General features: G+C 40.5%; 1 protein-coding gene and 1 non-coding gene across 3 annotated transcripts; one reads left to right on the forward strand and one right to left on the reverse strand.

Annotated features, from left to right (window-relative positions):
• Nucleotides 1–1,016: 1,016 nt before the first annotated feature.
• Nucleotides 1,017–20,852, reverse strand: LOC116330170 (protein kinase C delta type-like). 2 transcript variants are annotated; one of them, XM_039612507.1, is made up of 17 exons: nt 20,795–20,852; nt 10,747–10,877; nt 10,275–10,550; nt 8,089–8,257; nt 7,175–7,206; nt 6,924–7,009; nt 6,387–6,516; nt 6,138–6,238; nt 5,956–6,040; nt 5,215–5,357; nt 4,284–4,457; nt 3,618–3,709; nt 3,419–3,481; nt 3,120–3,258; nt 2,720–2,908; nt 2,497–2,625; nt 1,017–2,339 (listed from the first exon to the last, which is right to left on the reverse strand). In XM_039612507.1, the coding sequence occupies exons 2-17, from the start codon at nt 10,853–10,855 to the stop codon at nt 2,181–2,183; spliced, it is 2,076 nt and encodes a 691-aa protein (XP_039468441.1). In that variant the 5' UTR covers nt 10,856–10,877; nt 20,795–20,852; the 3' UTR covers nt 1,017–2,180. The 2 variants fall into 2 exon arrangements, with proteins under 2 accessions (XP_039468441.1, XP_031608265.2); XM_031752405.2 differs by lacking the exon at nt 20,795–20,852 and adding an exon at nt 20,174–20,545.
• On the forward strand, nt 9,848–9,919 carry trnae-cuc. Its single transcript has one exon. It is a non-coding gene; the product is annotated as a tRNA-Glu (tRNA).
• Nucleotides 20,853–26,583: the final 5,731 nt, after the last annotated feature.

Raw genomic sequence — 26,583 nt, forward strand, 5'->3', positions numbered from 1 at the left:
GTGCGGCGCACAAAGTCCACCTATTTTGTGTAAGAAAGGCGCTTTCCTTAGGAAACAAGTGTATACCTCGCTTCGATAAACCCGTCCTCAGTTCTTCAAGCCTCACCCGGTATCTAAAACACATTTTGGATCATATAAAGGCAACTGCCTCATATAATCCCCCACAATAGACCAGCCTTACGGATGCCCACAAATATTTTTAAAAGCGTGTATTTTTTCTTGTTCAGGTGGAAACAATACAGTAAATGTTGGCCACAGAGTAGCGATCGGATCTTGCACAAACAGTCGAAACAATCGCAGAGCCGTGAATAAATTTAAGTGACGGGGACTGGGGGAGGGGGGCGTTTATTTTCAAAATTTTTCTGGTGATTTTTATTCCAGTGTGGAGCTGCCTTGCACTAAAAGCTTTCGACTAGACGAGAAGGAATTTGGGTTTCCCCAAACAAATCTGCTGCTGAATGAGAAAGTATTTGTTAACCGTGCCCCATTTTTCAATTTATCTTTTTGATCGTGTTATTTTTAATTTATCATCTAGGTTGGGTGTTTTTTCTTTTTAAAATGGCCTGCAACTTTAACGCTGCATTAGGCTTAAGGCTGTTTGCATAGAGAGGCAAATCTCCGAACAAGTTGAACACGTTTGCCTCCCACTGCAGGTTTCAGTTTCCTGTGTCTTGTTTGCTATTTGTCCACAGTCTGCACTAAGACTTAAACCACCGAAATGCGTCGGGGCGGGGTTGGGGGGGGGGACAGAGGACGAGGACAGGTCATAAAAAGGCGAGCGCGCTGCATGAACGTCTCTTCGCCTTTTTTTTTTTTTTTTTTTTCACCCCCCAAGGCACGTTAAGCTGTAATAAAAACACCTGATCGCTAGGTGGCGGTAAATTACCACAGGTTTTTTCCTAACACAATGCCAGTAGTACAGAGGTGCACGTGAACCAAGTAAACGTTTTCTTAACCTATACCAAAAATAACTGGGATGCAAAATGGATTTAAAGCAGAAGAAAAGGTATGACGTCTCAGGAGTTTACAGTATATTTATTCAGAATCAAATGTAAAAGATGAGGAGAGTAAAAAATAAGTCCACCCATAACTTACAGAAAGCTCATAGTAACATACATTTTAATCTTCCATATACAGCAATATTATTTTCATTTTAAAATTCCTGCATTCAAGTAATATGAGACATATTAAAGATCTGTGCTTACAGTGACCCCCCCCCCATAAAAGCACATCCTTCAGCACATAAAGGCATGGTACCGAACGGCTGCTGCAAGTCTTTCATGAAATCTCTTGCAAGCCCAGAGAAAAACATAATGCTATGTGCGTAACAAGTGTTTGCACTGTGCTTGAGTCTGAGGTAAAGAATGAGGTTTAACACCAGTGTTGCATAAATAACACAAGAAAAGTGGGTATCATGGGCATCTTTTTAAAGTGGATGTGACACTGTGGGTAATGCATGTCTAGTTTCTAAACAAGAGTGCAGTCAGTGAGGGAAAATTTCAATTCTAGCATTTAAAAAAAAAAAAAAAAATTCAGCTAGACTTAAATTCACGGCACCTTTACCTGGACCAGCTGAGAATTTGTACACCAACAGCTAATGCTACTGGCTACAGAGGCACCATTTACATACAAAAATACTTGCACGCACCCACAGGCTCTTATGCATGCACCACACACACTCTGTCTTTCACACAAACACAAACACACACATGGCTTGACTAAGCGATGCTAGGTGTATTAATTTCTATGACTAAACAAAGGTGCTGCATTTCTCTCTGTGAATAAAAATTTATGATACAGTACACTAAATAATACATACAGATTCAAAGTGTGATCACGTGGAAAAGGGAAAGGAAAGTGCCCAAAGACTGAATATATTCTACTACACACACCCGTCCCCAGACTGATAATGGTAACACTGGTTTCTGAAGAAACTCCCTTAATTTCCAGACACTCTTTTATACACCTGTACAGTTTGATAGTTGAGATATGATTACACTTTTAGCTTCCAACAACATCTTGGTTTTATTTGATCTTTTCCTCTTTTGGGGAACTGAAAAAACAAAACAAAAGAAAACTTCATTGTCAAGCTCAGGCCCTCCACCACATGAAGACAAAGGGAACTCGGTAAGAAGCTTGCTGGAAGTGATGAGCCATCTGAGGATGCCGTTTTTACTTTTTTATTTGGTTATTTTGGGTTCCAGTTTGGGGTTGATGAAGGAAAAGCCAGCGAAAGCTGCCTGGTCCATAGAATCAATGAGGTTTTTGTCAGCATGGGAGAGACGCGGCTTCTCATTCAGGAACTCACGATCAAAGTTGCTGTGGTCATTGGGGGATTTCTGTTGGTGGGAGGTTAGGCATTTAGTCAGGTTAAAGTAAAAAAGAAAAAAAAAGATGAGGTATATGATATCACAGAGGCAAGCAATTATATTTAATGACAGCTCTAATTAATAGCTGTGAATTAATGTTATGAAAACCAAAATTTTAGGCCCATACCACTTTAGGCTTGAAAGGAGGCTCCACTTGTCTCCTCTCTAGTGCTGCCCAGTTAATGTTTTTGAAGAATGCGTGTCCTCGGATGTCCCCCACAACACCCAATCTGCGAGTGGGATCTCGCTCAAACAACTGAAATAATAACAGAACACAATAGATCTCATTATTCAACTATAATTCCATAATACACATGTTTGCCTTGTAATTTATTAATTTATATTTTTACCAGTTCAAGCAGACTCTTGGACTCCTTGGAGATCCACCGAGGGTAGTGAGGAACGTCCGACCTGATGGATTCAAAGAGCTCATCCTCATCGTCACCTTGGAAAGGCGACTGACCAATTAGCATCTCATACACCAGGACACCAAAAGACCACCAGTCCACTGAGAATGTGTACTTCTGTCCACACAGGATCTGAGATAAGAGACAAAATCAGAACCATGGAAGAAGAATGAGGAAATGTGATGTCTGGAGTGTTCTGTTCTTGTTACACAGTATTACAAAGAGACTGCAAACAAATGATTCAGGTTGCCACCTGAATGGCATACAGATTGTGGCTTTTATAAAAAGATGAAAGATTTTGATGGAAAAGTAAGGTATTGGACCCTTAGCTGAGCAAACTAACCTCCGGTGCGATATAATCTGGTGTCCCACAGAATGTGCTCGCTTTGACATCTCCAAAGACATTCTCTTTGCACATGCCAAAGTCTGCTATCTTTATGTGTCCGTCCTTGTCCAGCATCACATTGTCCAGCTTCAGGTCTCTGTAAACAGATATAGGACGATATTTAAACAATGTAGGACTGTCACCGTAAATTCAGTTTGAAGCCATGTAATCTAAAACAAAATTTCAGTTTGCTCTGCTGCAGTAGCAGACTGAATGCAGAGAATGCAGGAAGGAGTAGAGAGGCTGTGGGATTTTACCTGTAGATAATTCCCTTTGAGTGGAGGAATTGCAGTCCCACTATAATCTCAGCAGCATAGAATCTAAAAGTTGAGGAAATAACACAGTTTTAGTACGATTTAAGACCCAATGACGCTGAAAATGATAAGTGATACAACACTTGTAGCTTTTTTTTTCCTTTTCTCCTTTTTTTAAAACACTGTATCCCCATGTACTCACGTAGCTCTGTTGAGATCAAATCGCCCCTTGTCTTGGATGTGAAACATCAAGTCACCTCCGTTCAAGTACTCCATTACAAAGAAGAGGTGCTCCTGTGCAAATAATACATTATTGTAAGTTAACCAGCAGACGTAAAGGAGATATGGAGAGCGGGGTAAGTTGCTCACACTAATCCATTTTCTCGGTACACCGAGAGTCCACACTAATCTGACAATTAAGAAGCTCCAAAAACCTTAATGACCGAGTGTTAATATAAAACTCTTTTAAGTCCTGACAGGCAGAAAAAGTGACTTTTTAAAATAATTATATAGATGCCAAGGCTTGCTGCCTGAATGGCTCTCATCAGTTATTACTTACTTACTACCTATCGCATGGCACTAAATTTAATACAGATAATGAATTACAGGCATTACAGGTGTTGTGCAGATAAATTCAATATTTTACTACTGCTGTGTGTTCCTTTGAACTGAACCGCTGTTAAAACCTTCATCTTGACAGATACAGTGTTTATTTTAAAACAAACTGAAAGAATTGAATTGTTGAGGATGCAGCCTTTAATGACAGCTTGGAACTGTGACTCTTATTGCTGCAGCCTGGAAGACTCCCCATCAGAGAACATGTTTTATGAACTTTACTAGCAGAGGTGTTTAGCATGTGTGCACTTACTTTTGACTGGAATGTGGCATAGAGATGAGTGAGAAAAGGGTTGTTCCAGGCGAGGGAAAGGACTCTTTTCTCCACCATGGTGCACTCCACATCGTCATCCATGAGAACGACGTCCTTCTTCAGGACCTTCACAGCAAAGTACAGGCCCTGTCCCTTCAGCTCTGCAAGCATCACCTGGGGTGTCAGAACCGCATTACTGTCAGTAACATCATCAGGGTAATCACACCTGCTTCATTAACTAGAGTATAACAAAACAAAATGAGCTATGTTTTTGCATCTCTGTGTAGACGTTTCACTTCAGTGCAGAGCCCACAATGCCCACACTGGGACTGGATATAAATACATTTGCCTTCTCCTTTTCTTGTAAATCATTCTGTGTGTTAAATGCTGCCTGGCATCTGTGGTGACAGATGAACAACTTCTTATTGCGCTTGAAAGCAGTCAAATGCTCCCATTGCAGAGTGAAGGAAGTCATTTCAGAAGCAGCGGGGGGGGGGTGTACAGATCTTATAAGCTAGGCTAAAGATCAAAAGTGGGATCAACTACATCTGCCATGTAAATCAAAATGTGCTTTAGTTATACACTTAAATTAACAAAAAAAATTAGCACATGAGATTTTTTTCCCCTCATGAAAGTGATTTCCTTTCAGAGGTTCCCTTCATCTGAATTTAAACATCTTCACTTTTCCTTAGTAATGTCACTTTTAATGGTTTTATCTCCTAAAACATGTGAATTTTTACTTTGTATACAGTTTTTTCAAAATATTTTACTCCCATTACCAACATAATAGTTCATAGTTTACCTACATCAGCAAAAATTCCCATGTGGACAATTAAAGGACTATTTTGAGTTTACTTTCTTAAGCAAACATTTATTTTCACATGCAAGTCTGTGTAACATTATGGTTTAAAGACAGCAACATGGAGCATACCTTGCCAAAGCTGCCTTTTCCCAGAACCTTGTGGAATGTTAGCTGGTTGAGTGAGAGGCGTGCCTGGGAAACTGTAGTTGGGGTTGGGGCAGGGCTAGGGCTAGGGCTAGGGCTAGGGCTAGGGCCTTTCCCATTGCCACCTGCTGTAAATGCACATTTGCAAACTTTAAGTAAATGAGTATGCAAACCTGTAAACAAACATGCATGCAAACTGAAACAGCAAAAAGGTCCTTTTTTAAAAAAAACAAAAACTGTTTGATAATAAAGACATAATTAATAAGGAATAAATAAGGAAAGAATGATGCTTTCCCTATTTTTTGTCATTGTGTATGTATATATATGCTGTTTCAACACTGCATATTTAAATATGCCCAACATTCAAATAATGACATTATTATATTTGCAAGCAATTGCTTTGATCCAAAACCTATAGCTTCAGATTTGCTGTAGACCGTGTTTTCTTACTCTTGTTTCTTAATTATGTTATTTAGGGGGTGTATTGTTAATATGGCCATCTCAGGGACATAGCTCTGACCGTGAGCACAGCAGCTTCTCCCACCTGCTGTTCAAACCTGTTTGCAAAAGTTTGCTTAAACAGCATCTGGCCTTAAAAGCAGAGGAGGTAAAACTGCATAACGCAAACAAAGCTTCACTCAGGTCTAGTAATAGGTCCCCTAAAGTTGATATACCATTTTAGAAAAACTTTGTATTACAGTCAGTGCTACAATGAAAGCCTCTCACCACTAGGGTCCACTGTTGCATTTCTGACATCTTGGTAGATTCCAATATCTGGTGCAGGGGTGTCACCAGATTTCTTCACAGATTTCTATGGAGAAAAAGAAGTTTGGCAACAGATTCTTTCATATTTTTAATGAGCTTTTCTTAGCTTTTTAATACAATGTCCACCCAATGACTGTGCAAACCTGGGAGACTTGAGACAAAGCCTCTGCTAGTAGTTTCTGGTTGATTCCACAAAGATTGCCCACTTTGCTTGTGCAGCCACTATGTACGTTCATGCCACAGTCTGGTCAGTGGAGTCAACAATGGAACGGCCCAAGCAAAGGAAAAGATTCAGAGAGAAAATGTCAGCAGAAAATATATGAATAAAAACAAAAATTAAATAAAAAAAAAAACAACAAAACAAACAAAGAAACTCAACACATCAGACTTACCTTCACATTTCAGGCCCTGCTTGTACAGACCCCACAGTAGACTTCCACAGTGGTCACAGAAGGTGGGGCTCTTGTAGTTGTAAGTTTTAAAGCGATGTGGCATGTCAATATTGAAACGTTCTTTCTGGAACTACAGACACAAAGAAGAGCATTAAACCCAGAGAATGCTGGTACCTGACGATTAAAACACGCAAGATTATATGTTTTGCCTGATTAAGCTGCTTTTGAGTAGACGGTAAAAGTCACACAGAACTACAGACAATAACCAAAAGTTTCAACTGATTAACACGGAATCCAATACTGATGATGTTTGTAGGTTTGGGTGGATGTGTTTGGATCAATATTCATTTGAGTCAAAGATATGTGGTTGTGTAAAGACAAAAAAAAAAAATGTACAGTGTTAAAATGACTATTTAGTTGACATAATAGTGTGTAACTGATAAATTACTAAAAGATAAAATCCAAAATAATCCTCAATTTCTTGATAAAAAGAAACCAGCAGTGTGACTGTACTCTTCCTTACACAACTTCGCTCACCATAGTCTCACGACTGTTGGTCGCTGTTCGAGTGCACTTGCCAATGATTTTCTCGCTGCATTTCCTGTGGATTGCTGCATTGCATTCTGTGTGAAATAAATAAATCGATAAATACTGTGTTAACTGTGAGACTGAAATATTAACAGTCCATTCACTTGCAACTTTGATGGTTCCCCTTTTCCTGGAGGTGAAAGGTGTTTATGTGTAAGTCTGACACCACATGAATTGGTAACAGTCAAAGAAACACTCACGTTTGCATTTGTATCCTTGCTTGTTGAGCCCCCTGTATGGGAAAAAAGGGAGAAGGTAAATGGCTGAGATATATCCAATGTAGAGAATATATTCAAATATTCTCTGCTAATACTGTAAAAGAGTAATGTACAAGGGATGATTTTAATTGTAGGACTGCTGATGATAGTGATATACTTTAGATCGTGTGGCAATAACTAGATTTCTCCCCCCCCCCATCTTAGATTGAAACTCTATGTGTGTAAAAATACCAGCGTCATACATATACAACAGACTCAACAAACATCAGACTTCCTCCTCCCTGTTTTACAAGATATAGATAATGCTGAAGTTTGAGTACAAGGAGGAGTTTGGTTCACAGATTAGTGCTGCTGACACTGATATAACAGCCTTGTGGGATTTCCCTAGGAGGTGACTCATTCTCACAATAGCACTCTTACAGGGTTTTTTTTTTTCCCTTCATTCCCTTAAACTGCTCTATTAAGCAAAACAAAATAACCAATGTTTTAAGAAAGACATTTGAAAGCATGGACTAGAATTATCAAACACACACACACACACACACACGAAGCAAAGCAGAAAAGCAAGCAAACAGACAGGCAAACTAGCTGCCTCTGGATTAGTCATGCTCAAACAAAGTGGAAGGAAAAACATTCATAGCCTCACTCTGAGACTCTACTAAGATTAAAATATATATATATATATATATATATATATATATATATATATATATATATATATATATATATATATATATATATATATATATATATATATATATATATATATATATATATATATATATATATATATATATATCTATAGACACACACACACACACACCCACACCAGTGACAAAGATTTAATAATAACAGTGGCAGCTGCCATCTAACAAAGAGGGACTTTTGGATCTCACCAGAGAAAGTCTCTACAGACAGAGCAGAAGGTGGGCTGGTGGAAGAAGGTGGAGGTGAACTCATGGTTCTTGATGACAAGAATCTTGGGCTGCTTGACTGCACCCCTCCTCTTGTTCAGGGTCATTAATCCGTCTTCAGAAGGAGCCTTCGCTGTCGGCTTAGCAGCCACTGTGGGGAGAGATAGAGTTACCAATCAAATAATTGCATTTCCATTAAATTTTAGAAACATAATTTCTGTCAAGCGTTACCTAAATTCACAAACAGTTTGGCTGATAAACCTTGAATGTTGCTACTGTGGATTTGATCATAGATCAGTAACTGTAACAGAAAACTATTTGTTAAGAATACCTTATGAGCTAAGGAAAGGGGAGACATGAGCCGCTGCCACTGCTGAATGGGGGCTAAAAACTGCAAAATGCCTCCCTGGATTAGCTGCTCTAACTGATGCAAATCAAATGGGTGGGGGTCAAAAGTCAATCAGAGAAGACAGCGAAAGAGGCGTGAGAGTGGTAAACAAAGACATGACAGAAACTATGGAAGAGATAGGGAGGGTATGTGGGTGGATGGGAGGTGGCATTTTGGGACAATTCAGAAAAGAAGCCGCCTTAAAGACAACAGAACAGACGGGGAAAGTGGGAAGAGTGATGAGGTGAGGGAGAAACTTTTTTCTTATCTGCCAGTCTACTGACAGATGTTTGTTTGGACAGCACTTTGGTAAGTTGAGCCAAGAAAGTGGGAGCGAGCGAGAGGAAAAGAGAATGACAGAGGGGGCAGATACTGCTGAGGACTGTTCACAAGTGCCTAAAAATACTCCGGGCTGCTTTTCAGGAAACTTACGGAGGGTGTTGGAAGGAGACAAGATGCAGAGTATGGAGTTTTCATTATAATGACCCAGTAACAGCAAACCCAGACTGTGCCACTCCCACACTGAGACTCTCCTTACACAGAACGCAGTTTGGAAATACCACGAAATGTTTGTTGTGTTAACAGTGACTATGCGGGCTGGCCTCGCCATCCGGACCAACGCGGTACCTGAATGCAGCATGAAGCCAGCCAGTGCTCTGCTATTGTTATTATAATTATTATTATCATTATCATTATTATTATTATCATCATCATCATCATCATCATCATCATCATCATTATTATTATTATTATTATTATTATTGTAAGAATGTTATTCAATATATTTAAATGGGCTTCATAGACTGACAATCCTGCAGTGTTTTTTCATTTTTATTTAGGCCACAGACATCTACAACATGAGACAAAAACAATGAATACAGTGTAGGTGTTTGTTTACCCCAGTTCTTAGTAAACTCACTAGTGCGGTATATTAAGAAAAACAAACATTCACAATCCTTGTCAGAAATACTTGAACTGCAGCCACAGGCTAAATTTGTAATGACACCGGAGGATTAGTTTTATTCTGCAATGGTTTCATGGCACACCTAGTCAGCTGACCAGACCAGTGTGAGGTGTGAAACCAGCATGTAGATGAATCATCAACAGCCTGAGGCAGACAGATTATTTCAAGGCACTTTAGAAGCATGTCTTTTCCACAAATCTCATAAACACATGTCAGGTATAAACACATGTAAGCTGTGGCTGGTTGTAGAAAAAGAAGGAAAGTGAAGCATTTCTACCAGTAGAGGGTGATGTATAGCAAACAGAGTAGACAGATGGGAAAATGGTGGTGAGGGACGGGAGTGGGTTACTGTTGCCACAAAAGATCTCGACTTTCACTGAGCTCACATCTCCCTGGTGGTCTAGTGGTTAGGATTCGGCGCTCTCACCGCCGCGGCCCGGGTTCGATTCCCGGTCAGGGAAAACTGTTTTCTACAATCTGTAACATATATATTTCTTAAATGTAAACCTACTTTAGGTAACAGACACTCTGATAAAGTTGGAACCATTTTCCGCTATTTCACATTAGACAACAGCATGTAGAATTCTATGTGCTTTATAATCATGCCTGAAATGGGCTGGACTCAACTGGAGTAAAGGTGATGTCACATGTTTCCATGCACCAATATCACTATCTGAATCTGAAGGTGACACCTGTTTGGTCACATGTTTATGTTTCCAGAAAGCCACTGATAATGATCAAAAGACCTTGCATGTTTTCTCTCCCCCAAGAAGAATAGAAAACTAGTGTTTGTAAACTAAACTTGAATCACATTACCTGCATCACCATCCTCCAAAAAAAACTGCACAGCCATCTGAATCTTCCCAGAAGGCTGCAGGTCCACCCAGAACTCAGCACGACCGCTGCCTCTAGACTTGGATTTGCAGCGCTCTGCCAGCACAGACACGCCCATTGTGGCCTTGGCCAATGGCTCCTCAGTACTCTGCATAAGAACAACTTCTAGGACACGCCCCTCCTTGATATGAGCATCAAAATTGGATTTCCAGGGGGGGTACATGGTGGGCTTCCTCTGGACCAGGGTCTTCCCTCTCTCTGTGAAAGAACATTGACATCATCTTCATCATCGCTGCATTAAGGAATGGTTATAGCACAAAGATGTTTGTTAAGAATCAGTTTGCTTGTGGACTTTTGAGGGCAGTAGATAGGGACAGTCAAACTGATGTTGTAACGTCTCCTTGTCAACTGTTCCACTTCTTGCACAAGCACAAACACGTGCAACTGTACATACCCGTGTCGATAGACTCTTTTATCCTGATGGCACAGATGGGAGCATCAGAAAGAGGAGGCAGCGCGCCCACATCGTAATTACTGAGGGTGATACGCAGGAAGGGTGGCATGGTGACCACTCACCAAAGGCTCCTGGAGAGAGAAAAAAAAAAAAAGACTGATTTAAGCCACTTTGTGTGAGAGCAAGAGACAAAGATCTCTCTCTAGAAAGTCTAGACAGAGATCTTTGTCTCTTGCTCTCTCACACACACACTCACACATTGCTCAAGTTCTGTGTGTAAAACAAGAAGGAAGAGGGTAACAGCGGCTAGCAGCATCCTGCAGAGGAAGTAGTGGTTTTCTACTTCATACATAAGTTTGGAAACTACCGGCCAGTAATGAGGGAAGAAGTAACAGAATATCAATCCTAAACTGTACTCTAGAGAGGCAGACAGCGAGAGAACATTTTTAAACACAAATATATAATTTCAGCCCTGTTGCGATTTCTTTTCAGCAGATGTCACCATCTGTTGCTCTGTTCTTTAAAAGGCTCCATAACTGTCAACACCAACAACAGCCCTGCTATTTGTGAGTGGACAAATCTGGAGCGCTTTTAATGTTTTATTGGGGGAGCTTGTGTTTATCCAGCATGTTAGCGCTACTGGCTGAAGTTCTGGGGCCTGTAGGTGAGTGGCATAACAAAATGTTCAAACAAATGCATGTCTCCTTTTTCACTAATCTCATCTCTTCTGTCTAATACTTCTATCTAGTGTAGTCTAGTAAAATGAATGCTTCTGAATCCATCTATATGAATTTTACATTTCCTAAGTTCCTAAAACTGTTGTTGTAACAAGACAAGTCATCTACTTATTAAAGCTCCATTTCGTGTGCTAAAATAAACCCATTTTTCAGATGTTGTGTTATAGTGGAAGAAAAATTCCTCCCTTCATTTTCAAAGCATAAAAATGAAACCAGAAACTTCCAAAGAATCCACCTCATAGCTTCACTGACCACTTTGGTTGAATTAGGCTTCCTATGTGTTTGTGCACATATTGCTTCTAGTCTACACAACCTGTTATCAAGTCCCTTTTATCCATCTGGACAGAATAATAAGAAGTGTGAAAGGATTTCAGTGTTAATGCATAAAGCTATTTTCAACTGTTTTGCACTGGAGATGTCATTCCTGTCACAAAATCTAAAGAGGATGCTGGTCTGCAGCTACAATTGAACCAGCAATCTTTCACTTGCCAAGTGGTCAACCACTATACTTTCAGTGTTAATGAATGCTTTCCCCAAAAGATGTGATGAATTCTACATAAATATGAGCAGACACACCACCCCAAAGTAATTGTAAATAAAGTTTTTCAACACCCAGGACACCAGAACCTGCTGGAAAGATTGTATCTGGATGGATGTTCCACTACTAAAAGCATTTTTTGCCTCGTGTCAACTGCTGAACACTTTCTTTGGAAGATCTTTTTTTAGCGGACAACAGCTCTCCTTTACAGTAACTGGCTTGTACCTGCGTGTTCAGTTGTAGGACACAAACTCCAATATTTCAGTGGTCTTTGATAGAAAACACAACGTTTGTGACATATCCATCAAGGGCCCTTAAAAAAAAAAAACTACAAAAAAAATAAAATTTTAGAAATTTAGGAGCTAGATACACGAAGGTATATTTAGTAGATGGAAATTACTATTAATGTCTATATTTAAGAAATTACATATCTGATAACATCAGATTTTACTTGCATAATTCAGCTGCTCTATGAAAACATTTCTCAATAACAGGAAGTAATCTCAAAATGCGGACTTCTTCTTCTTCTCACGCTTAAGCATGAATCTGTACATGAGAGTCACAGAAATGACATGCCGCCTTTGTGTGTCTAAATTATCTGTCACTCATAAGAAGACAAGGTTTGTTCGTGTTCACGTTCCCTTCACTTTGCTGAATGAAACATGCTCTGAGGTGCCAACTGAAGAACCTGGTATGTGCTTTTAATGTATGTATAAGCATGCTGCTCAGGCTGCTAAAAGGTAGACTAGATGCTATTTTGAGCTCAGGCTGGAAGTAAGATCACATCTTGTGTTCGCTGGGGTGACACTCAGAATTTAGTGTGAGAGAACACAGGAGAGTTTTTTTGAACTATAATAAAGGGATGTGTAGTATTTGGGAGGCAGTGATGTCCTACACAGACAGGCCTTGTGATTTGGAGGTCAAGGCTTGAAATCCAAAACAAACAGTCTGGGTGAGGAAATGAATAACTAACAGTGATGTCTCAGAAATCGTCTCCAAGGTGCTCTTTCATTGCCAACTTCTTCAAAAGACAGAAATTATTCAGTAACCAGCACATATAGGCCCCTTTCACAGCCTTGGGCACCTTAAATGTTTATATAGTTATGAAATAATACCATCGGGCAGACACCGATCTGAAGATTGCGAAACAAATGACTGTTTCTGACTGCGGTCAAGACTGCTCTAAAATGAGAGGAGAGCTCTTGAAAGTTCCTATACATGTACTCACACAGGCTGGCATACAGGAATATGAAGAAAAACACATAAACACTTACTGGGAATATATACTTTTCCAGTTTTATCAGGACTTTACACATGCTTTTTCCAATGTACACATGCAGAGACATTATGTGCAAAAGAAGGCCTTGTTTCCCCAGAGAAAGTGGAAAAAGTGAGCATATGCAATTGGGGAAGGGGTGGGTAGGGGAAAAAAGCAAGAGAGAGAAAGAGAGGGAGAAAAAAAACAAAAACAAAAACAAAAAAACAGACAACACACTGACAGACATGCCACTGGACATGAGGGGGAAACCAGAGTCGCCCTCACTAGACTGACTCATACAATAGAATCAACCTCCAGTGAAACAGATACTGTATGTACATCTGTCAGTGTGCGTCTTTGAAGAGATACCAAGTTACTCTTAAATAAGTCTTTAGTACTTTTGGAGAGTCAGAAGATGTAAGGCTGGGCTGCATACCTGTACTGTCTCTCTTAACTTCAAAATGCTCTTAAGAACTAATTAGAAGGATTACCGGTATGAGGAAAACAAGAAAACAAAAAGATGCTGGTAACTAGGGCTTTAGCTGCCACTTGGCTTGGGAATTGGGAAGCATTTCTCTTCCAATAATCACACACGGTGATTCATGTCAAAGTAAGAACAAATACAGAAACAGCTAACCCTGTAATACGCACAACAGCAAAAAACACACATTTCGGTATTAAACAGTACAAGAAAACCAGTGGCACAATGGCCCTTACCTGAAATGACGTAAAACAAATATTCTATTTTTATGCACTGAGTTAACGTGACATAGTCCTGGAGAGGGACATGCGTGACTGCCTACAAAAGATGGGCCGTCACTGAGTTCATGCTCAGCGATGCACCACAGACAAGTCAAAGGTTTGGTATGAAGTGAATTTGTGGAGATGGGGAAGAAATGACCAAGCCGGTCTAGCAGGCTGGGGATTAACCTTTGATTGGCAGGTCTTAACAAAGACAGGTAATTTGAGAGATAAACAACAGTGGAAACAACATACAAGAATCAGAAATACGGTCTAAGATATTACTGGCATTGTTTAAATCCTTGTCCTGCTTCCCTCTTGCTACATAGTTACAAGGAAGATTTATTTGTTTAAAAAAAACAAACAAACAAACAAACAACAGCAAGTGATGTTGTCCACATAAGGTTAGCAGTTTAGAACTTGTAGACTAATATGAACTGTCTCTCAATATTAGAATATTTTAGCAGGCTCGACAAGCCAGCCTATTCGTTTTTTCAAATGGGAAGAGAGTTTAATTTAGTAAAGTTAGTTACCTGATCCTAACCCAGTTGGCTCCATCCCCTCAGACAAAGCATAAGGATGCTGGATGAATAAAAGGCAATTAGAGCCTCTAGCATCAATAAGTGTCTGTTGATATCTAAAGGTTGTAGACTTCAGACAATCACTGACTGCAAGAAGCTAAAGCCACTTCATTTGGTAGTCAATAAAAATTCTCTTGAGATGTTAATTTAAAGACCATTTTAATTGTTGCCACAAACACAGTTTAATTTTAAAGTCACTGTGCAAGTGCAAGAAAATTGGTACTCTAGAGATACTTTGAGTGCACTTAATGCCCATATTTTATATATACATATATACAGTATGGGAATGGGATGATCCCAAAACAGCTGTGTAAGTTTTTATGTTTTACTTTAGAAGACTTTCCACACTTAAGGTACTTTTGGATTTCAAATGGGTGAAAAATGGGCAGGTGTAACTAACATAAATAAACATGACTCAGCTGAAGCGATCTAAAAATAACCCTGTAAGCCAGCACGGCTACGGTAAAGACCCTGAACTACATCACTTAAATGGAATGTAACCATTGTTAATGCTGACATTACATCACCTTATCGCCAGTGACACGTCAAAATGTCCACAAAACAAAAGATCTGGCAGATTTAAATACACCAGCATTCTCGGCTTACATACTGAGGGCTTTTTTATTTCCACAGAAGATGTTTGAACATGTCACAGGGGGAAAAGCACAGGTGGAGAACTAGAATTACTGGCTCTTGGTTGTATGACGCTGCCAACAAGTCAAGTTGCAGCTGACATCTACATCTACACAGACTTATACAGAAAACAGGGATCTGGAACAATTTGTTTTAAGTGCCTTTATGCTCAGCCAAGAAAACAAATCTGTGAGGACATATCTTAGATGTGGGAGTAGACAACACTTAAAGGAGAAGAAGTGAACTGAAGAATAACATTTTAACCCAGCAGCACACTATCCTATGTACAGTGCAATATTGTGATCATGATTTCTTCAGTTTGAGCTCAAAAAAGAAAAAGAAAAAAGAAGACCACATCTCCTGTGAGATCACGATGACAATGACCTCTGACCTCCAGGTTCTAATCAGTTCATCACGGAAAACAACGTCATTTTCGCCATATGTTAAGAAACTTCCTCAAGGCATTCCTGATTTATATCATGTTAACGAGGACGGGAAGGATGGGAGATTCCCGTGACTGTGACCTTGACCTTTGACTGAAATTTATTTCATTCTTCAGTTTTCTTCATGCTACTTTGGTTTCATGGTTCTGCACTGTGCAGGCCTGCTCACTGTTGGTGTTTACTGAGACTCTAATTTAGATTTGAGCCATCATTAACAATCACTGACAGCTGAGCTACAAGATTGATATGTGTAAGAAATGCTGAAAATGCATCTGCAGTATATTCAGTATGCCTTTGAGCTTCATACGTCATGTGTTTGTTTACTTAAAAATAAAAACAAAACTAAAATGTGGCTGTTTCTCACAGACACTTTGTCTGCATTTGTGCCAAAAGATGACCCAGAGCAATGAAAACTAGCCTAACAGGATTCTATATACAAGACAATGAAGAGTGTGGATGCAGGCAACAGAACAACCTGTTCTGGAAATGATCAGTCAGCCAGTGCATGTCACAAGAATTCCAACATTAATGAAGATAACTCAAACAGCTGACAGGTAATATCATTAAAACCACAGTGAGAGGATGTCAGGTTTAGTTGCTGGTTCTATTCCAGGGCATATGATGCTTACATGAAGTAGATTTGGCACGTTCCCATACTGCATGCAACATATACAGTTAGAATTATTGGGAAATCTACCACAGCGTAAAAAAAAATGAAAAGGAAGAAAATCTGCCCTGTGAGAAACTTTGGCTCTTGTGTCCTTCCACTTTGTCTGTACACAGTTACTTCAATGCACAACACGCACTGAAAGAGAAAGAGAGGGGGATGCAAGACTGAATGGGAATGCAGTCTGCACACATGCACTGCAGACCTGAACTTTTCTAGGCATTACCCAGCAAAGGTGTATGGTTGAACACTAATGTCCTAAGCAGCCAGGTGAGACATTAAATATCCTAAACCAAATAGAGTATGTCCGTAGTGAGAATGTGGCTGATGTGAACGATCTCCTGCTGTGTTCATTCACATCATCATTTACACACAGTGTCAATGTGTGACACGATTCCTAACATTTTCCAGAGATCATGTATGAAAAAGGCTACGGACAGACCCAGAACAGTCTTGCTAATGGAGTTGGTCGAGCCGGTGCCCTGGTACATGAGAAATGAACAAACACAAATTATTATGAGCCTCTAATTTCATAGTCAGCGTCAGTCCTAGAGCAAATAACCTGGTGTGTGCGTGTGGCTGTGTATGTAAACATCCATTATTAATCACAAAATGGCACTTAATGCTGGCTGAAAGACCGAGAGAAAAAACCCTCTCCACACTGGAAGTCAAACAGTGATCATGGAAAAGTGCTGTTCCTAGCTGCTACACCACATTTGATTTAAGAGCAGGAAACTTTGAACCTCTCAGCAAAAACGAATTCCTATTTTCTGTTTAAATTACAAGCCGTCAGACGTTTTAAGTCAAATTGTAGCTCCAGCTCTGCATCCTGCATGCACAAAGACAACCATGTAGCATTTTCTGTGGATAAACTGAGTAAACTTTCAGGAGAGTCAGACAGGGATTACTGACTTTTGGTCATTCATTATGATGGCAGTACTGACAGCTTACTGCCCACGTACAAATTTAGCAACTAGTTACAAATGAATGACACAGTAGATTAGAAAACGGTATGCCAAAAAACTAGGCAGGAGTAGTAGCGCAAGGTTTCAAAATCTGCAGCTGAGGAAAGGTGAGTGGTGGATACAAATATAAAGGGACAGACAGAACCAAAACCAATACCTTCCTTGGTGGAGGTAATTACATTACATGACATAGGTAAACCTCTGAACCTAATCAATCGCTTGATTTCCTTTTTCAACCTCAGTTTTGACAGAAAACTTCATCAATTCCACATACCTCACCTTAATCCACAAGTCTTTCATTGAGGCACGGTGGCATGCATTATTACCGCATTACCTTCTGGAAAGCACACAAGTGTGCTCGCATAAGCACATATTAATAACCTTGAACAAAGGGGCCTTTAATGAATTTCAGCAGAGTGTGGCTTGAAGAAAAATCAAAGCCTTCCTTTCTTTCACTAACCTGGGTTAATAGCTAACACCCCTTTCCCAAACACTGTCTCTCTCACACACACACACACACAGGTAATGCTAACAGAGAGGTTATACTGTGATGTTAAATTCTGCCCGACTTTCCCGTCTATCACAAACTCACGAAACACACATGCACCACCAATCAGGTTAAATTAGGACAGGGGAGAAAAGTGAGAAAGATTTGGAGAGATGAACTGATGTTACCGCTGCAAGGTCAGAGACATACAAATCGCTGCAGTGAAGCACCCATGCCTGTGATCACTCTGGATCTGGGAACTGCGTCAATCAAATCAGTACAAGCTGGTATTAAATGCTTGAGGAACAGTACATGTGAACTTAAAACTTTAGTGTAACTGTAAAATTGAGGGGGGGGGGGGTTGTTACTTATTTCAGAGAAACACTGAGCTCGTTGGCACAGTTTCCAAGCTGCTACCACAGTGAGGACAGAATCCTGCCGCTGTCTGCGTACGTGTGCAAGAGTGGTCTCTCCACATGCATTAAAAGCGGTGTCCATTTCTGCCCCTCTCACAGTTTACAAAGCCTTGGTTAAGTCGAGCAAAATAGCATCAGAGCAAGGGGAGCCAAGGAGGATTGTGATGTGTGTCTGAGAGACAAGAGGGACACGGCCAAGGGCAAGTAATGAGCCAAACTATCATCACCCGCAGATGATTTAGCAAAATTTGAGCCCAATGCCTGCGATTCTTTCTCTTTCATTGTTTACTTGTGTGTGTGTGTGTGTGGGGGGGGGGACTGCATGTGTCCTATTAAAAAGGTCCACATCATATGTGAGTGTGAGGTGATGCACTAATCAGATTACACTTTCCAAGTGTGCCATATTATCTAAATTTTCTAGTTACTTCTCAAACATAGCTGGGTTGGTAATTAAGTGGTTTAAGCTGTTTAAATGTAACCAGCTCTTAGATACTGTCTTTAAACAATGTTTTAGTTATTCATACACAATGAATACGCCCTGAACACTGTCAGGCTTACGTGAATCTGTAATGTTTGCGAGTTTCATGCAATCGGCAGGATCAGTGCTGCTCCTCACTGAGCAGATGTCCCAACCGCGTCCTCCAAGCAGCTCATGATGCCACAAGCCAATATTGACAAACCAGTAACTGCAGGCAGTTGCAGTCAGATAATGTTACCCGCAGCCTCCGCAACACAAGAGGTTTGTTTTGCAGTGAGTGACACAAGACTTTTGCAAGCAATGGATGGAATATTTCAACATGGGATAATGGGTTTAGTGTTGCCGGTCAGATAAGAAGTTGTGTTACTGAGAAGGCCGAGTTTTTACAGCCGCAGGAACGAAGGGTAATCCTCACACAGACACATCCCCACAAACCAAATTGAGCCATCATATGTACTCTGGTTTATGCTGTCATGTCAAAGCCACATGTGATTTTGGCAACAAAAAAGAAGTTACATTACCGCAGGATGACTAACAGCAATGACAGCCGCCTAACGTGAGGGAGGACCTTTGATATTTCGAGCTGGTGGACTTTAGTCTCAGCTGAACAATACAATCCGGCTTCGGTACAAGTTAAACCGCTTCGGCAGACAACTGCTGTTTGTAGTGACGGTGACACTGTCAGCGGTCTGTCCAGCCACACCAAAAACCAGAAGAAAGAACCTGCGATTTAATGGAAATCTCCTAAACACTCACCCAGTACTGTACGGCTTATGTCACTATGATAGCTGCAGAACTCAGTTTTATGACGTTTAAAATAATAATTAACAGCACTTGCATAAAAACAGTGGTAATAATAGCTATGAAAATATGGCGTTTATGACACTTTTACACACATGAATTAGGCCTATACTAATGATTACGAGTGTACCCCATTTAAACCGTCCCTTTAGCTTCTGCAGCAGGTGGATTTGATATAACGAGAAAAGGCCCTGTCCCTGCTTTTCACTATTATACGGGTTAACTTTTGTGCCAACTTGTAGTAGTTACTCGGAGGACCTATAAGCTTGTTTCCCGGGTTATTACCTAGCTCACTGATACAAGCTATTGCCACAGTACGCGAACCTGCAGCAATGATGATACATGGCTTAAAGTTTGCCGGGCTAAGTGACAAAAACATGATAAAACACAGAGATAGAGGCTTTCTGCGACAGCAGCATGCCTCTTTCTCGAAACCACACAGCCTTAACCATCAATTTACGGCTAAACAATCGAGGTTTGTAGTCACCAAGTGAGACTAAACACCAGCCAGAGTCGTGCCAAGGCAAACGCTGGCGACTCCTGACTCCCAGTATCTACACTGCAAGCGAGGAAGGACTGTTGTCTCGGTGTTGTTAAACACCGAGCTCAAGCTTCTTCATCTTCTTCTTCTTTTTAACGCAATTAAGTTTTTGTTGCTTTATAAAAAAAAAATGCGACTTACCTCGTTAGCCTGACTCTAGGTTTCTTTTTTTTAAGTTTTTCTTTTCTTTTCCCGGAGCTTCGACTTTAAAAGCTTGAATGGTTTTAAGGAAGTGTTCAAGTCCGCTGCTGTTACTCGAGGCTCTCCCTCTCTGTTTGTCTGCCAGCTTTTGTGTGTGGCGGCTCTTAGCGGTGCGCGCGGCGCAGGGGCGATTGCGTGACGTCAAACAGGTGCATTCCCGGAGACACGAGCACGAGCGAATCTGTGATTGCCATAAACCCATTCAGGCGTGTTCACATGTTCATTTACAAACCGAGCGCGGTCGCTTTGCAAGACTGGACCGGGAGCATTTGAAATCTGACCTCCCTCACGGGGAAACCGGCTTTTCTCAGCGCCTGCGTCTTCCCATAATTCACCCTGTATTTAACAACACCTTGACCTGAACCTGACGCACGGTGTCAGGCGATAAAAGCGGAAAGGCAAAACAAGGAAGCGAGGGAGTTTTTGAACAGGTGCTGATTAAACCTCTTTATGTGAAAAATATGAATTTGGTAGATCAATGGAACCGGGATATTAGGGCACCGTGGACTCTCAGTACTCAGGTCAAGTCAAACAGCCATGCGTTTCCACATCAGGCCTTACCACAGCACCTCCACGATCCCATTTCTCTCTCGGCCTACACAAAGCCTGTTGGTCCACGTGGTGTTGAGTCATTAGCCCCACCTACCAAAACTGCACTGCTATAAGAGAGAATGGATTGGTAAATTTAGTAAATCTGTTTCGGGTCCAAAAGGGCTATTTATAGCCACAACAATAGGTATAGCAGTGTCATGCTGGTATACCTACTGTTGAATGACAGATTACTGAGAAGACCAAGCAGCTATTCAGCACTCAATCCTTATGAAAAACATGTCAGTTAAAACAGAGATGAGGGATATTATGATTTTTAAGGGGCAGGATAGCACATTATAATATGGTTGGATTTAAATCACTCTATTATAATCTTATAGGATATGTTATGTAGCTTAGAGTGATTTAAATTCAACTGTGTGATAGGATTTTAATATCAAAGAAAGTTTTATCACGCTTGTCATCAGTCAAAACAGACACACAAATCTCTTATAAAAGAAAAGGAAGTCTTCAGATTGTCACAGGAAAAGACGACTTCTTTCCACTACTCTTACTTCCTGGAAAACTGTTTATCTTCACCAATGACCTCATGCTGCACCAGTGTTGTAATAAAAAGAAAGAAAGAAAAAAAATTCTCCCAACAAAACTATTATGGACTTTTGATCAGTCATTCCTGCCTGCCCTTCCAATTACGTTAACCTGCCTCTTAGTCATAATGGTGAATATGTACTTGAGCCACACCTCCCTCTGTTTTGTAACAGCCAGAATTCAGGTTTAACAGGAACTACATCAAAATGGAGAAGCAAGATTTTCTTCTCGACATGAACAAGCAACAATTAAAAAACAATGTCACCATCACCACCCTCAGAGAGAGGCAATGTAGGTCAGAGTGCTGCACGGTTTTCTGATATATTACAAGTCAAGTGATGTTTGTGAAGGTCTGCCCAGTACACTGGAAAAGGTGGGGGGGGGAAATCAACAAGCGATTTAAAGTTGAAATCAGAAACAGCATTATTGACTGTGGGAATTCCACTTCGGCTACAGTCTGTGTGGGTTATGCAAGTTCACAGAAAAAACAAAAAAAGAAACAGTAGAAGCATGTTATGAGACAGCAAATGTTTGCCTACGAAGGCTTCAGATTTTATGTGTGAATTAGCCATATAAGCAGGCTGGGGACCCAGACGGTTCCTGTTGTGGTAGCCATTTCTGCAATCCCAGCTGAGCCAGTGCAAACACTGCAGTGAGTAATGAGAAGAACAGACAAGAGGGGCGGTGGGAGTGAAGGGAGGGACGAAAAAACAGTCCCTAAAAAAGGAGAGAAATGGTCCTTTCATCAAGAGACATGCCACAGACTAAATCTGCCTTTCTCTAACTGTCCTCATTTCCATCCCCTTTTTTCTCCTTATTTTTTTTCTCTCTGTTCTCTACATGCTCTTTTGCCTTTTTTCAGATTTCAAGATTGAAAAGTGTGTGCTTGTTAACACAAAGAGCTGTCAACTGTTGCTTCATTTAAATGACCTTGATGTAAACGGGGCCAGTTTTTGTGCACAGACGTGGCAACATGAAGTCGTCAAAAACATCACGTTAGGGTTTGGGTTATTTCTAAAAAAAGCAGTGCCACTGTTGCAATAAGGTTTTTTTTATCATCACTGTGTGAAAAAAAAACAAAACAGAAGCACATCTACAAGTGTTTTGTCTTGTCTGTGGTTAAAATGTGCCAGTTGCGAAAGCAGACAACACGCACAGCTTGAAGATCAGTGAGGTTTTGCATCCATTAGTGTACTCGGCTGCCCCTGTCATTCATGCCCATTCTCTGTTGTGTAACAAATTCTATGCTCTAACGTGACTATTAGACAAGAAAAAAATGTAGACGGAGCACCTGCCCTTCGAAAAAACCCCTCAAATGTTTTTTTCCACTGTGCCTACAGTATTGCACCAAGACAGGAATTTCAGATGCCAGCATGGAAAGTTGCTAATCTGCCTACAATGCCTACAATGATGTCAGTGTACTCTTCTGAGACAAACAACTCTCCCTATTGACATTCTACATACAGCAGTAATAGCAGCACTGCATTGATCTGATTTTTGTGTTCTTTTCTTGTGTTCTTTTACTATTTTTAGAGCTTTTGCAGAGACTCCAGAAATTGAAACATATTGATTAAAATGCACCAGCAGTTACTTGAGGAAAGGTCTGCTGAATGAGTTTGTGCGCGTCAGAAGCTGCAGGACGTGAGTTTGGGTCCGAGAGGTGGGAACAAGGTGACTTTTACTCTCAGATCTTTAAAGGGAATGAACAACTGTCATCGCTTTCATTGCTGCTCTCACTTCTCTCTTTCTTTTGTTACTTCAAGTTAAGTATTGGGTCATTGAGGCTCCTGGGATCGTGTATCTAGAGCAACCCCAATCTTCCTACTTTCTGTTCTGCCTATTTGACTCTTCAGCTTTATTCATTTGATTGAAAATAACCTTTCATTCTTGATCTCCATATCCAGTAACCGTGTCCTCAGCAGACACTGTCCCCTGTTCTCATACTTCCTTATTATCAATATTGACAACCTGATAAAATTATTAAACAGCAGATTAAATGACTGCTTTGAGTCATTAAAGGATCCGTTTCCAGCTGATATAAACTTAGAGCAAAAAGTAAGGAAATCGATTATTTCTTTGTTGTAACAATATTTCTCGGCAATAGACCTTATACTGTTGAAAGCCTGTGTATTTCCCCTTAAATGGTGTCACATCTGTAAGGAAGATGCACATGTGGGTGTGGTTTGAGCAGCAGAGTTGTGGAGTGTTCCCATAAAAAAACTTGCTAAATTTTCTCTGCCAAACAGCTTATTCTCTGCTTGACTCTTGTTTGTTGTTGTTTATTGGATTGGATTGTTGAAGTCTAAAGAGACAAGATGTACAAGACAATACATTTAACAATTTATTCATTTATCAGACAGCCTCAGTTGCACGTGGAAGAAACATACACAGGCACAACAGTAGCCAGTGTGGTTGTGTTGGTTACTCTGGCATGCCTAAGCTGATCCCACAAGTCTTCAGTGGGTTTGAGTTCAGGACTGAGGGCAGGGCATTCCATCTTCACTCCCAAATTCTGGAGGTATTCCCCGATAAACTCCAGTCTCTGGGAGTGAGAGATGTCATCTTGAAGGATAGAGTTCCGTCTCAAACTGTGGAGATACGGGATTGCCACTGATTGCAGATCTCATCTCAATTTTCTGTGGATTGAGATTTCCTCTAATGTTGACCTTGTTTTTCCAGTGAGCCAGATGCCACCCCACACCACCACATTCCCTTCACCAAAAGCTGTTACCCTATAATTGCAGCAATCAGCTTAGTGTTCTCCACATCTTGTCCACAATTTGACTGTCACAGACAGAATCCAGACTCATCACTGAACGTAACATTCCTCAACATTTTCAGGTTCCAGTGCACACTTTGCTGACCCCAGCACAATGGTAAAGGGCAGGCCTAGGACAAGGGAGATTGTGTGTGCGCAGTCTGTTTTCTGTCTGGATTGTCCTGCAAACTCTGACTGCAAATCTGTAGAGGACTGCCTATCCTTCCTAAGTGCTGACAGGGTGAGGAAACAGTTATCTTTTTGGAACTCCCAATTCATGGTGTGTCTCTGAGATCTCCCATTATATGGAAATTTGATGGTACTAGGGTGCACTCCAATGCTGTAACCTGGTGTTGTAGACTACCAGCTTATAGATACCTTATGGGATGGGCACTATTCAGATCAGAGAAATGTGGTATGTTTGGAGTAAACAGCAACTGACTGTTGTGGAAGCGTCTAAGCTAACAGGTGCTGACGATCAGGCTCCATTCAGGCACCTGATTGTCAGCACGTGGAATACAAGAGCCTCAAAATAAGAGTCAGTAGCAGAAAACCCTGATTGGCAGAGAACATTTGGCAAGTTTCTCATGGGTGTGACCAAAAATACATTTTCCTTATAAATGTGGCACCATTTAAGGGGGGGAAAACAGTATAAGGTTTACTGACGAGAAGGAATTATCGACCAAACACAAGTTTCCTTACCTTTTGTGTTTATTAAAACTTTTTAGTTCAGAAAGCTGATCTGTTTTAACTCATGTTCATTATTAACATTGCAGATGCTGAAAATGAAACAGGCTGAAATATTTCGCACTGTTTCCTTAAAAGCAGTCATAGTTTTTCTATTTGGTTGGTCGCTGGAGTCGGTTGTGTTGGTTTTGTGGAAGTCCATGAACTGTAATGGATACCAGTGAAAAGCCTGAGAAAGAATGATGCTGGTAGTAGCATGTTCTCTATTTGGCCAAATGCCATCTCCAACATACACAAAGCCTAATTACACAATGATTGCCTGAACCTATTCTTGTTAAAAGATGAAAAACTCAAAGGCACGTTTCAGCAGTGGATCTGTGTGAAATCAGCAACTTGGGAAAAGGAATCAAAATGTGGGCTATTGATTCTAAAAACAGAAATCGTAACAAGGTTCAACATTTACTAAAACCGCAATTCAATCATCTGAGAATCTTTACTCATGAAATTATAATGGTTGAATTTATATGCAGTCATTTACTGATCAATGATCAAAGGGGAGATTTATGCCACAAAGAAGATTGTCATGAAAAGTAGGTGGCATCTGATCTCCTGTAACCTGTTGAGCTAAGCTGTCTTTCCAGCTCCGCTCTCTGATTTAAAAAACTTATGTTGTCAAAGTTATTTGATTGCAAATGTATTTTGGAAATCTCGCCATGCATTTTTCAATGTCAGCAGTGCGAAAACCTGCACTGATCTGACCTAATTTCTTCCTCATCCTGATTCCTGACCTTGGAAGGGAGAGAAATATATTTTTGTTTTGTTTTTGTTTGTCTTCTTGTTTTATTTAATTCCTTGTGGGATTTGGATCCAACAAGTAAAGAATGCATATTATGCACACACACAAACACACATGCAGCTATTACCCATTTCTTGTATTCTTGAATAAAGACATTGATTTGACACATTTAAAATGCAGCCAATTGTTTTTATTGTTCTATTATTAAGAAAAAAGAAAAGGTGGGGGTGGGGGGATGTAAAGAAGAGCGTAAAGGAAAGGGAGAGAGGAGAGAAAACCCCAACAATCCCCTCTGAGCAAGCACTAGGCGACAGTGGATAGGAAAAACTCCCTTTAAAGGAAGAAACCTATGACAGAACCAGGCTCTAGAGGGGGCAGTCAACTGTCGGGACTGGTTGGGGGGTGAGTGTGAAAGGGGGGGGGGAATGGGAGAGGTGTTAGGTGTTAAGGTGGGGGGGGGGATTAAGCTGGAACAGAGGTGGAGGAAGACGAGGTGACATCGGCAGCAGGAAAAGCAGGATTGTTCTTCCTCTGGAAGAAGCGGAAGCGTTTTTTCTTTTTTTCCAGCTGCTTTTCCATGAGCACTTTTTTCTCGAGGATGAGGATTTTCAACTCCTCGATTGTTTCTGTATTTTGCTGCTCCAGTTTATTGCATTTTTTCTCCACTTCTTCTAATTCAGCTTGTTTTTCTTCCAGCCTTTCTTTCAGCACTTTAGATGTTGCCTCCTGTTTTTGCAGTTTTTCATTTTCTCCTTCCAGCTCAGATGCTTTGTACTTCATTTTGTTGTAAAGTTCTTGCAGATTTCGGTTTTTCCTCTCAAACTCCTGGAGAAGAAGTTTTTCTTCTTTCTGCTTTATGGTCAGCTGTTCTTTCTCTTGAAGCAGCTCTTGATATTTGTGCAGTGTCTCATCGAACTTTACCTGCAGCATCCTTTCTTTTCCCTCCATGTGCTTTCTGTCCAGCTGCTTTTT

Source organism: Oreochromis aureus, linkage group 5, assembly GCF_013358895.1.
Source record: "Oreochromis aureus strain Israel breed Guangdong linkage group 5, ZZ_aureus, whole genome shotgun sequence".
In the NCBI taxonomy this organism is placed as follows: Eukaryota; Metazoa; Chordata; class Actinopteri; order Cichliformes; family Cichlidae; genus Oreochromis; species Oreochromis aureus.

Coding starts and splice junctions, on each gene's coding strand:
- LOC116330170 (XM_039612507.1), bottom strand. CDS start 10,855: ATGCCACCCTTCCTGCGTATCACCCTCAGTAATTACGATGTGGGCGCG. Junction 6,517..6,923: donor CCAACAGTCGTGAGACTATG/GTGAGCGAAGTT, acceptor TTGTGTCTGTAG/TTCCAGAAAGAACGTTTCAA. Junction 4,458..5,214: donor GAAAAGGCAGCTTTGGCAAG/GTATGCTCCATG, acceptor CTGACACCCCAG/GTGATGCTTGCAGAGCTGAA.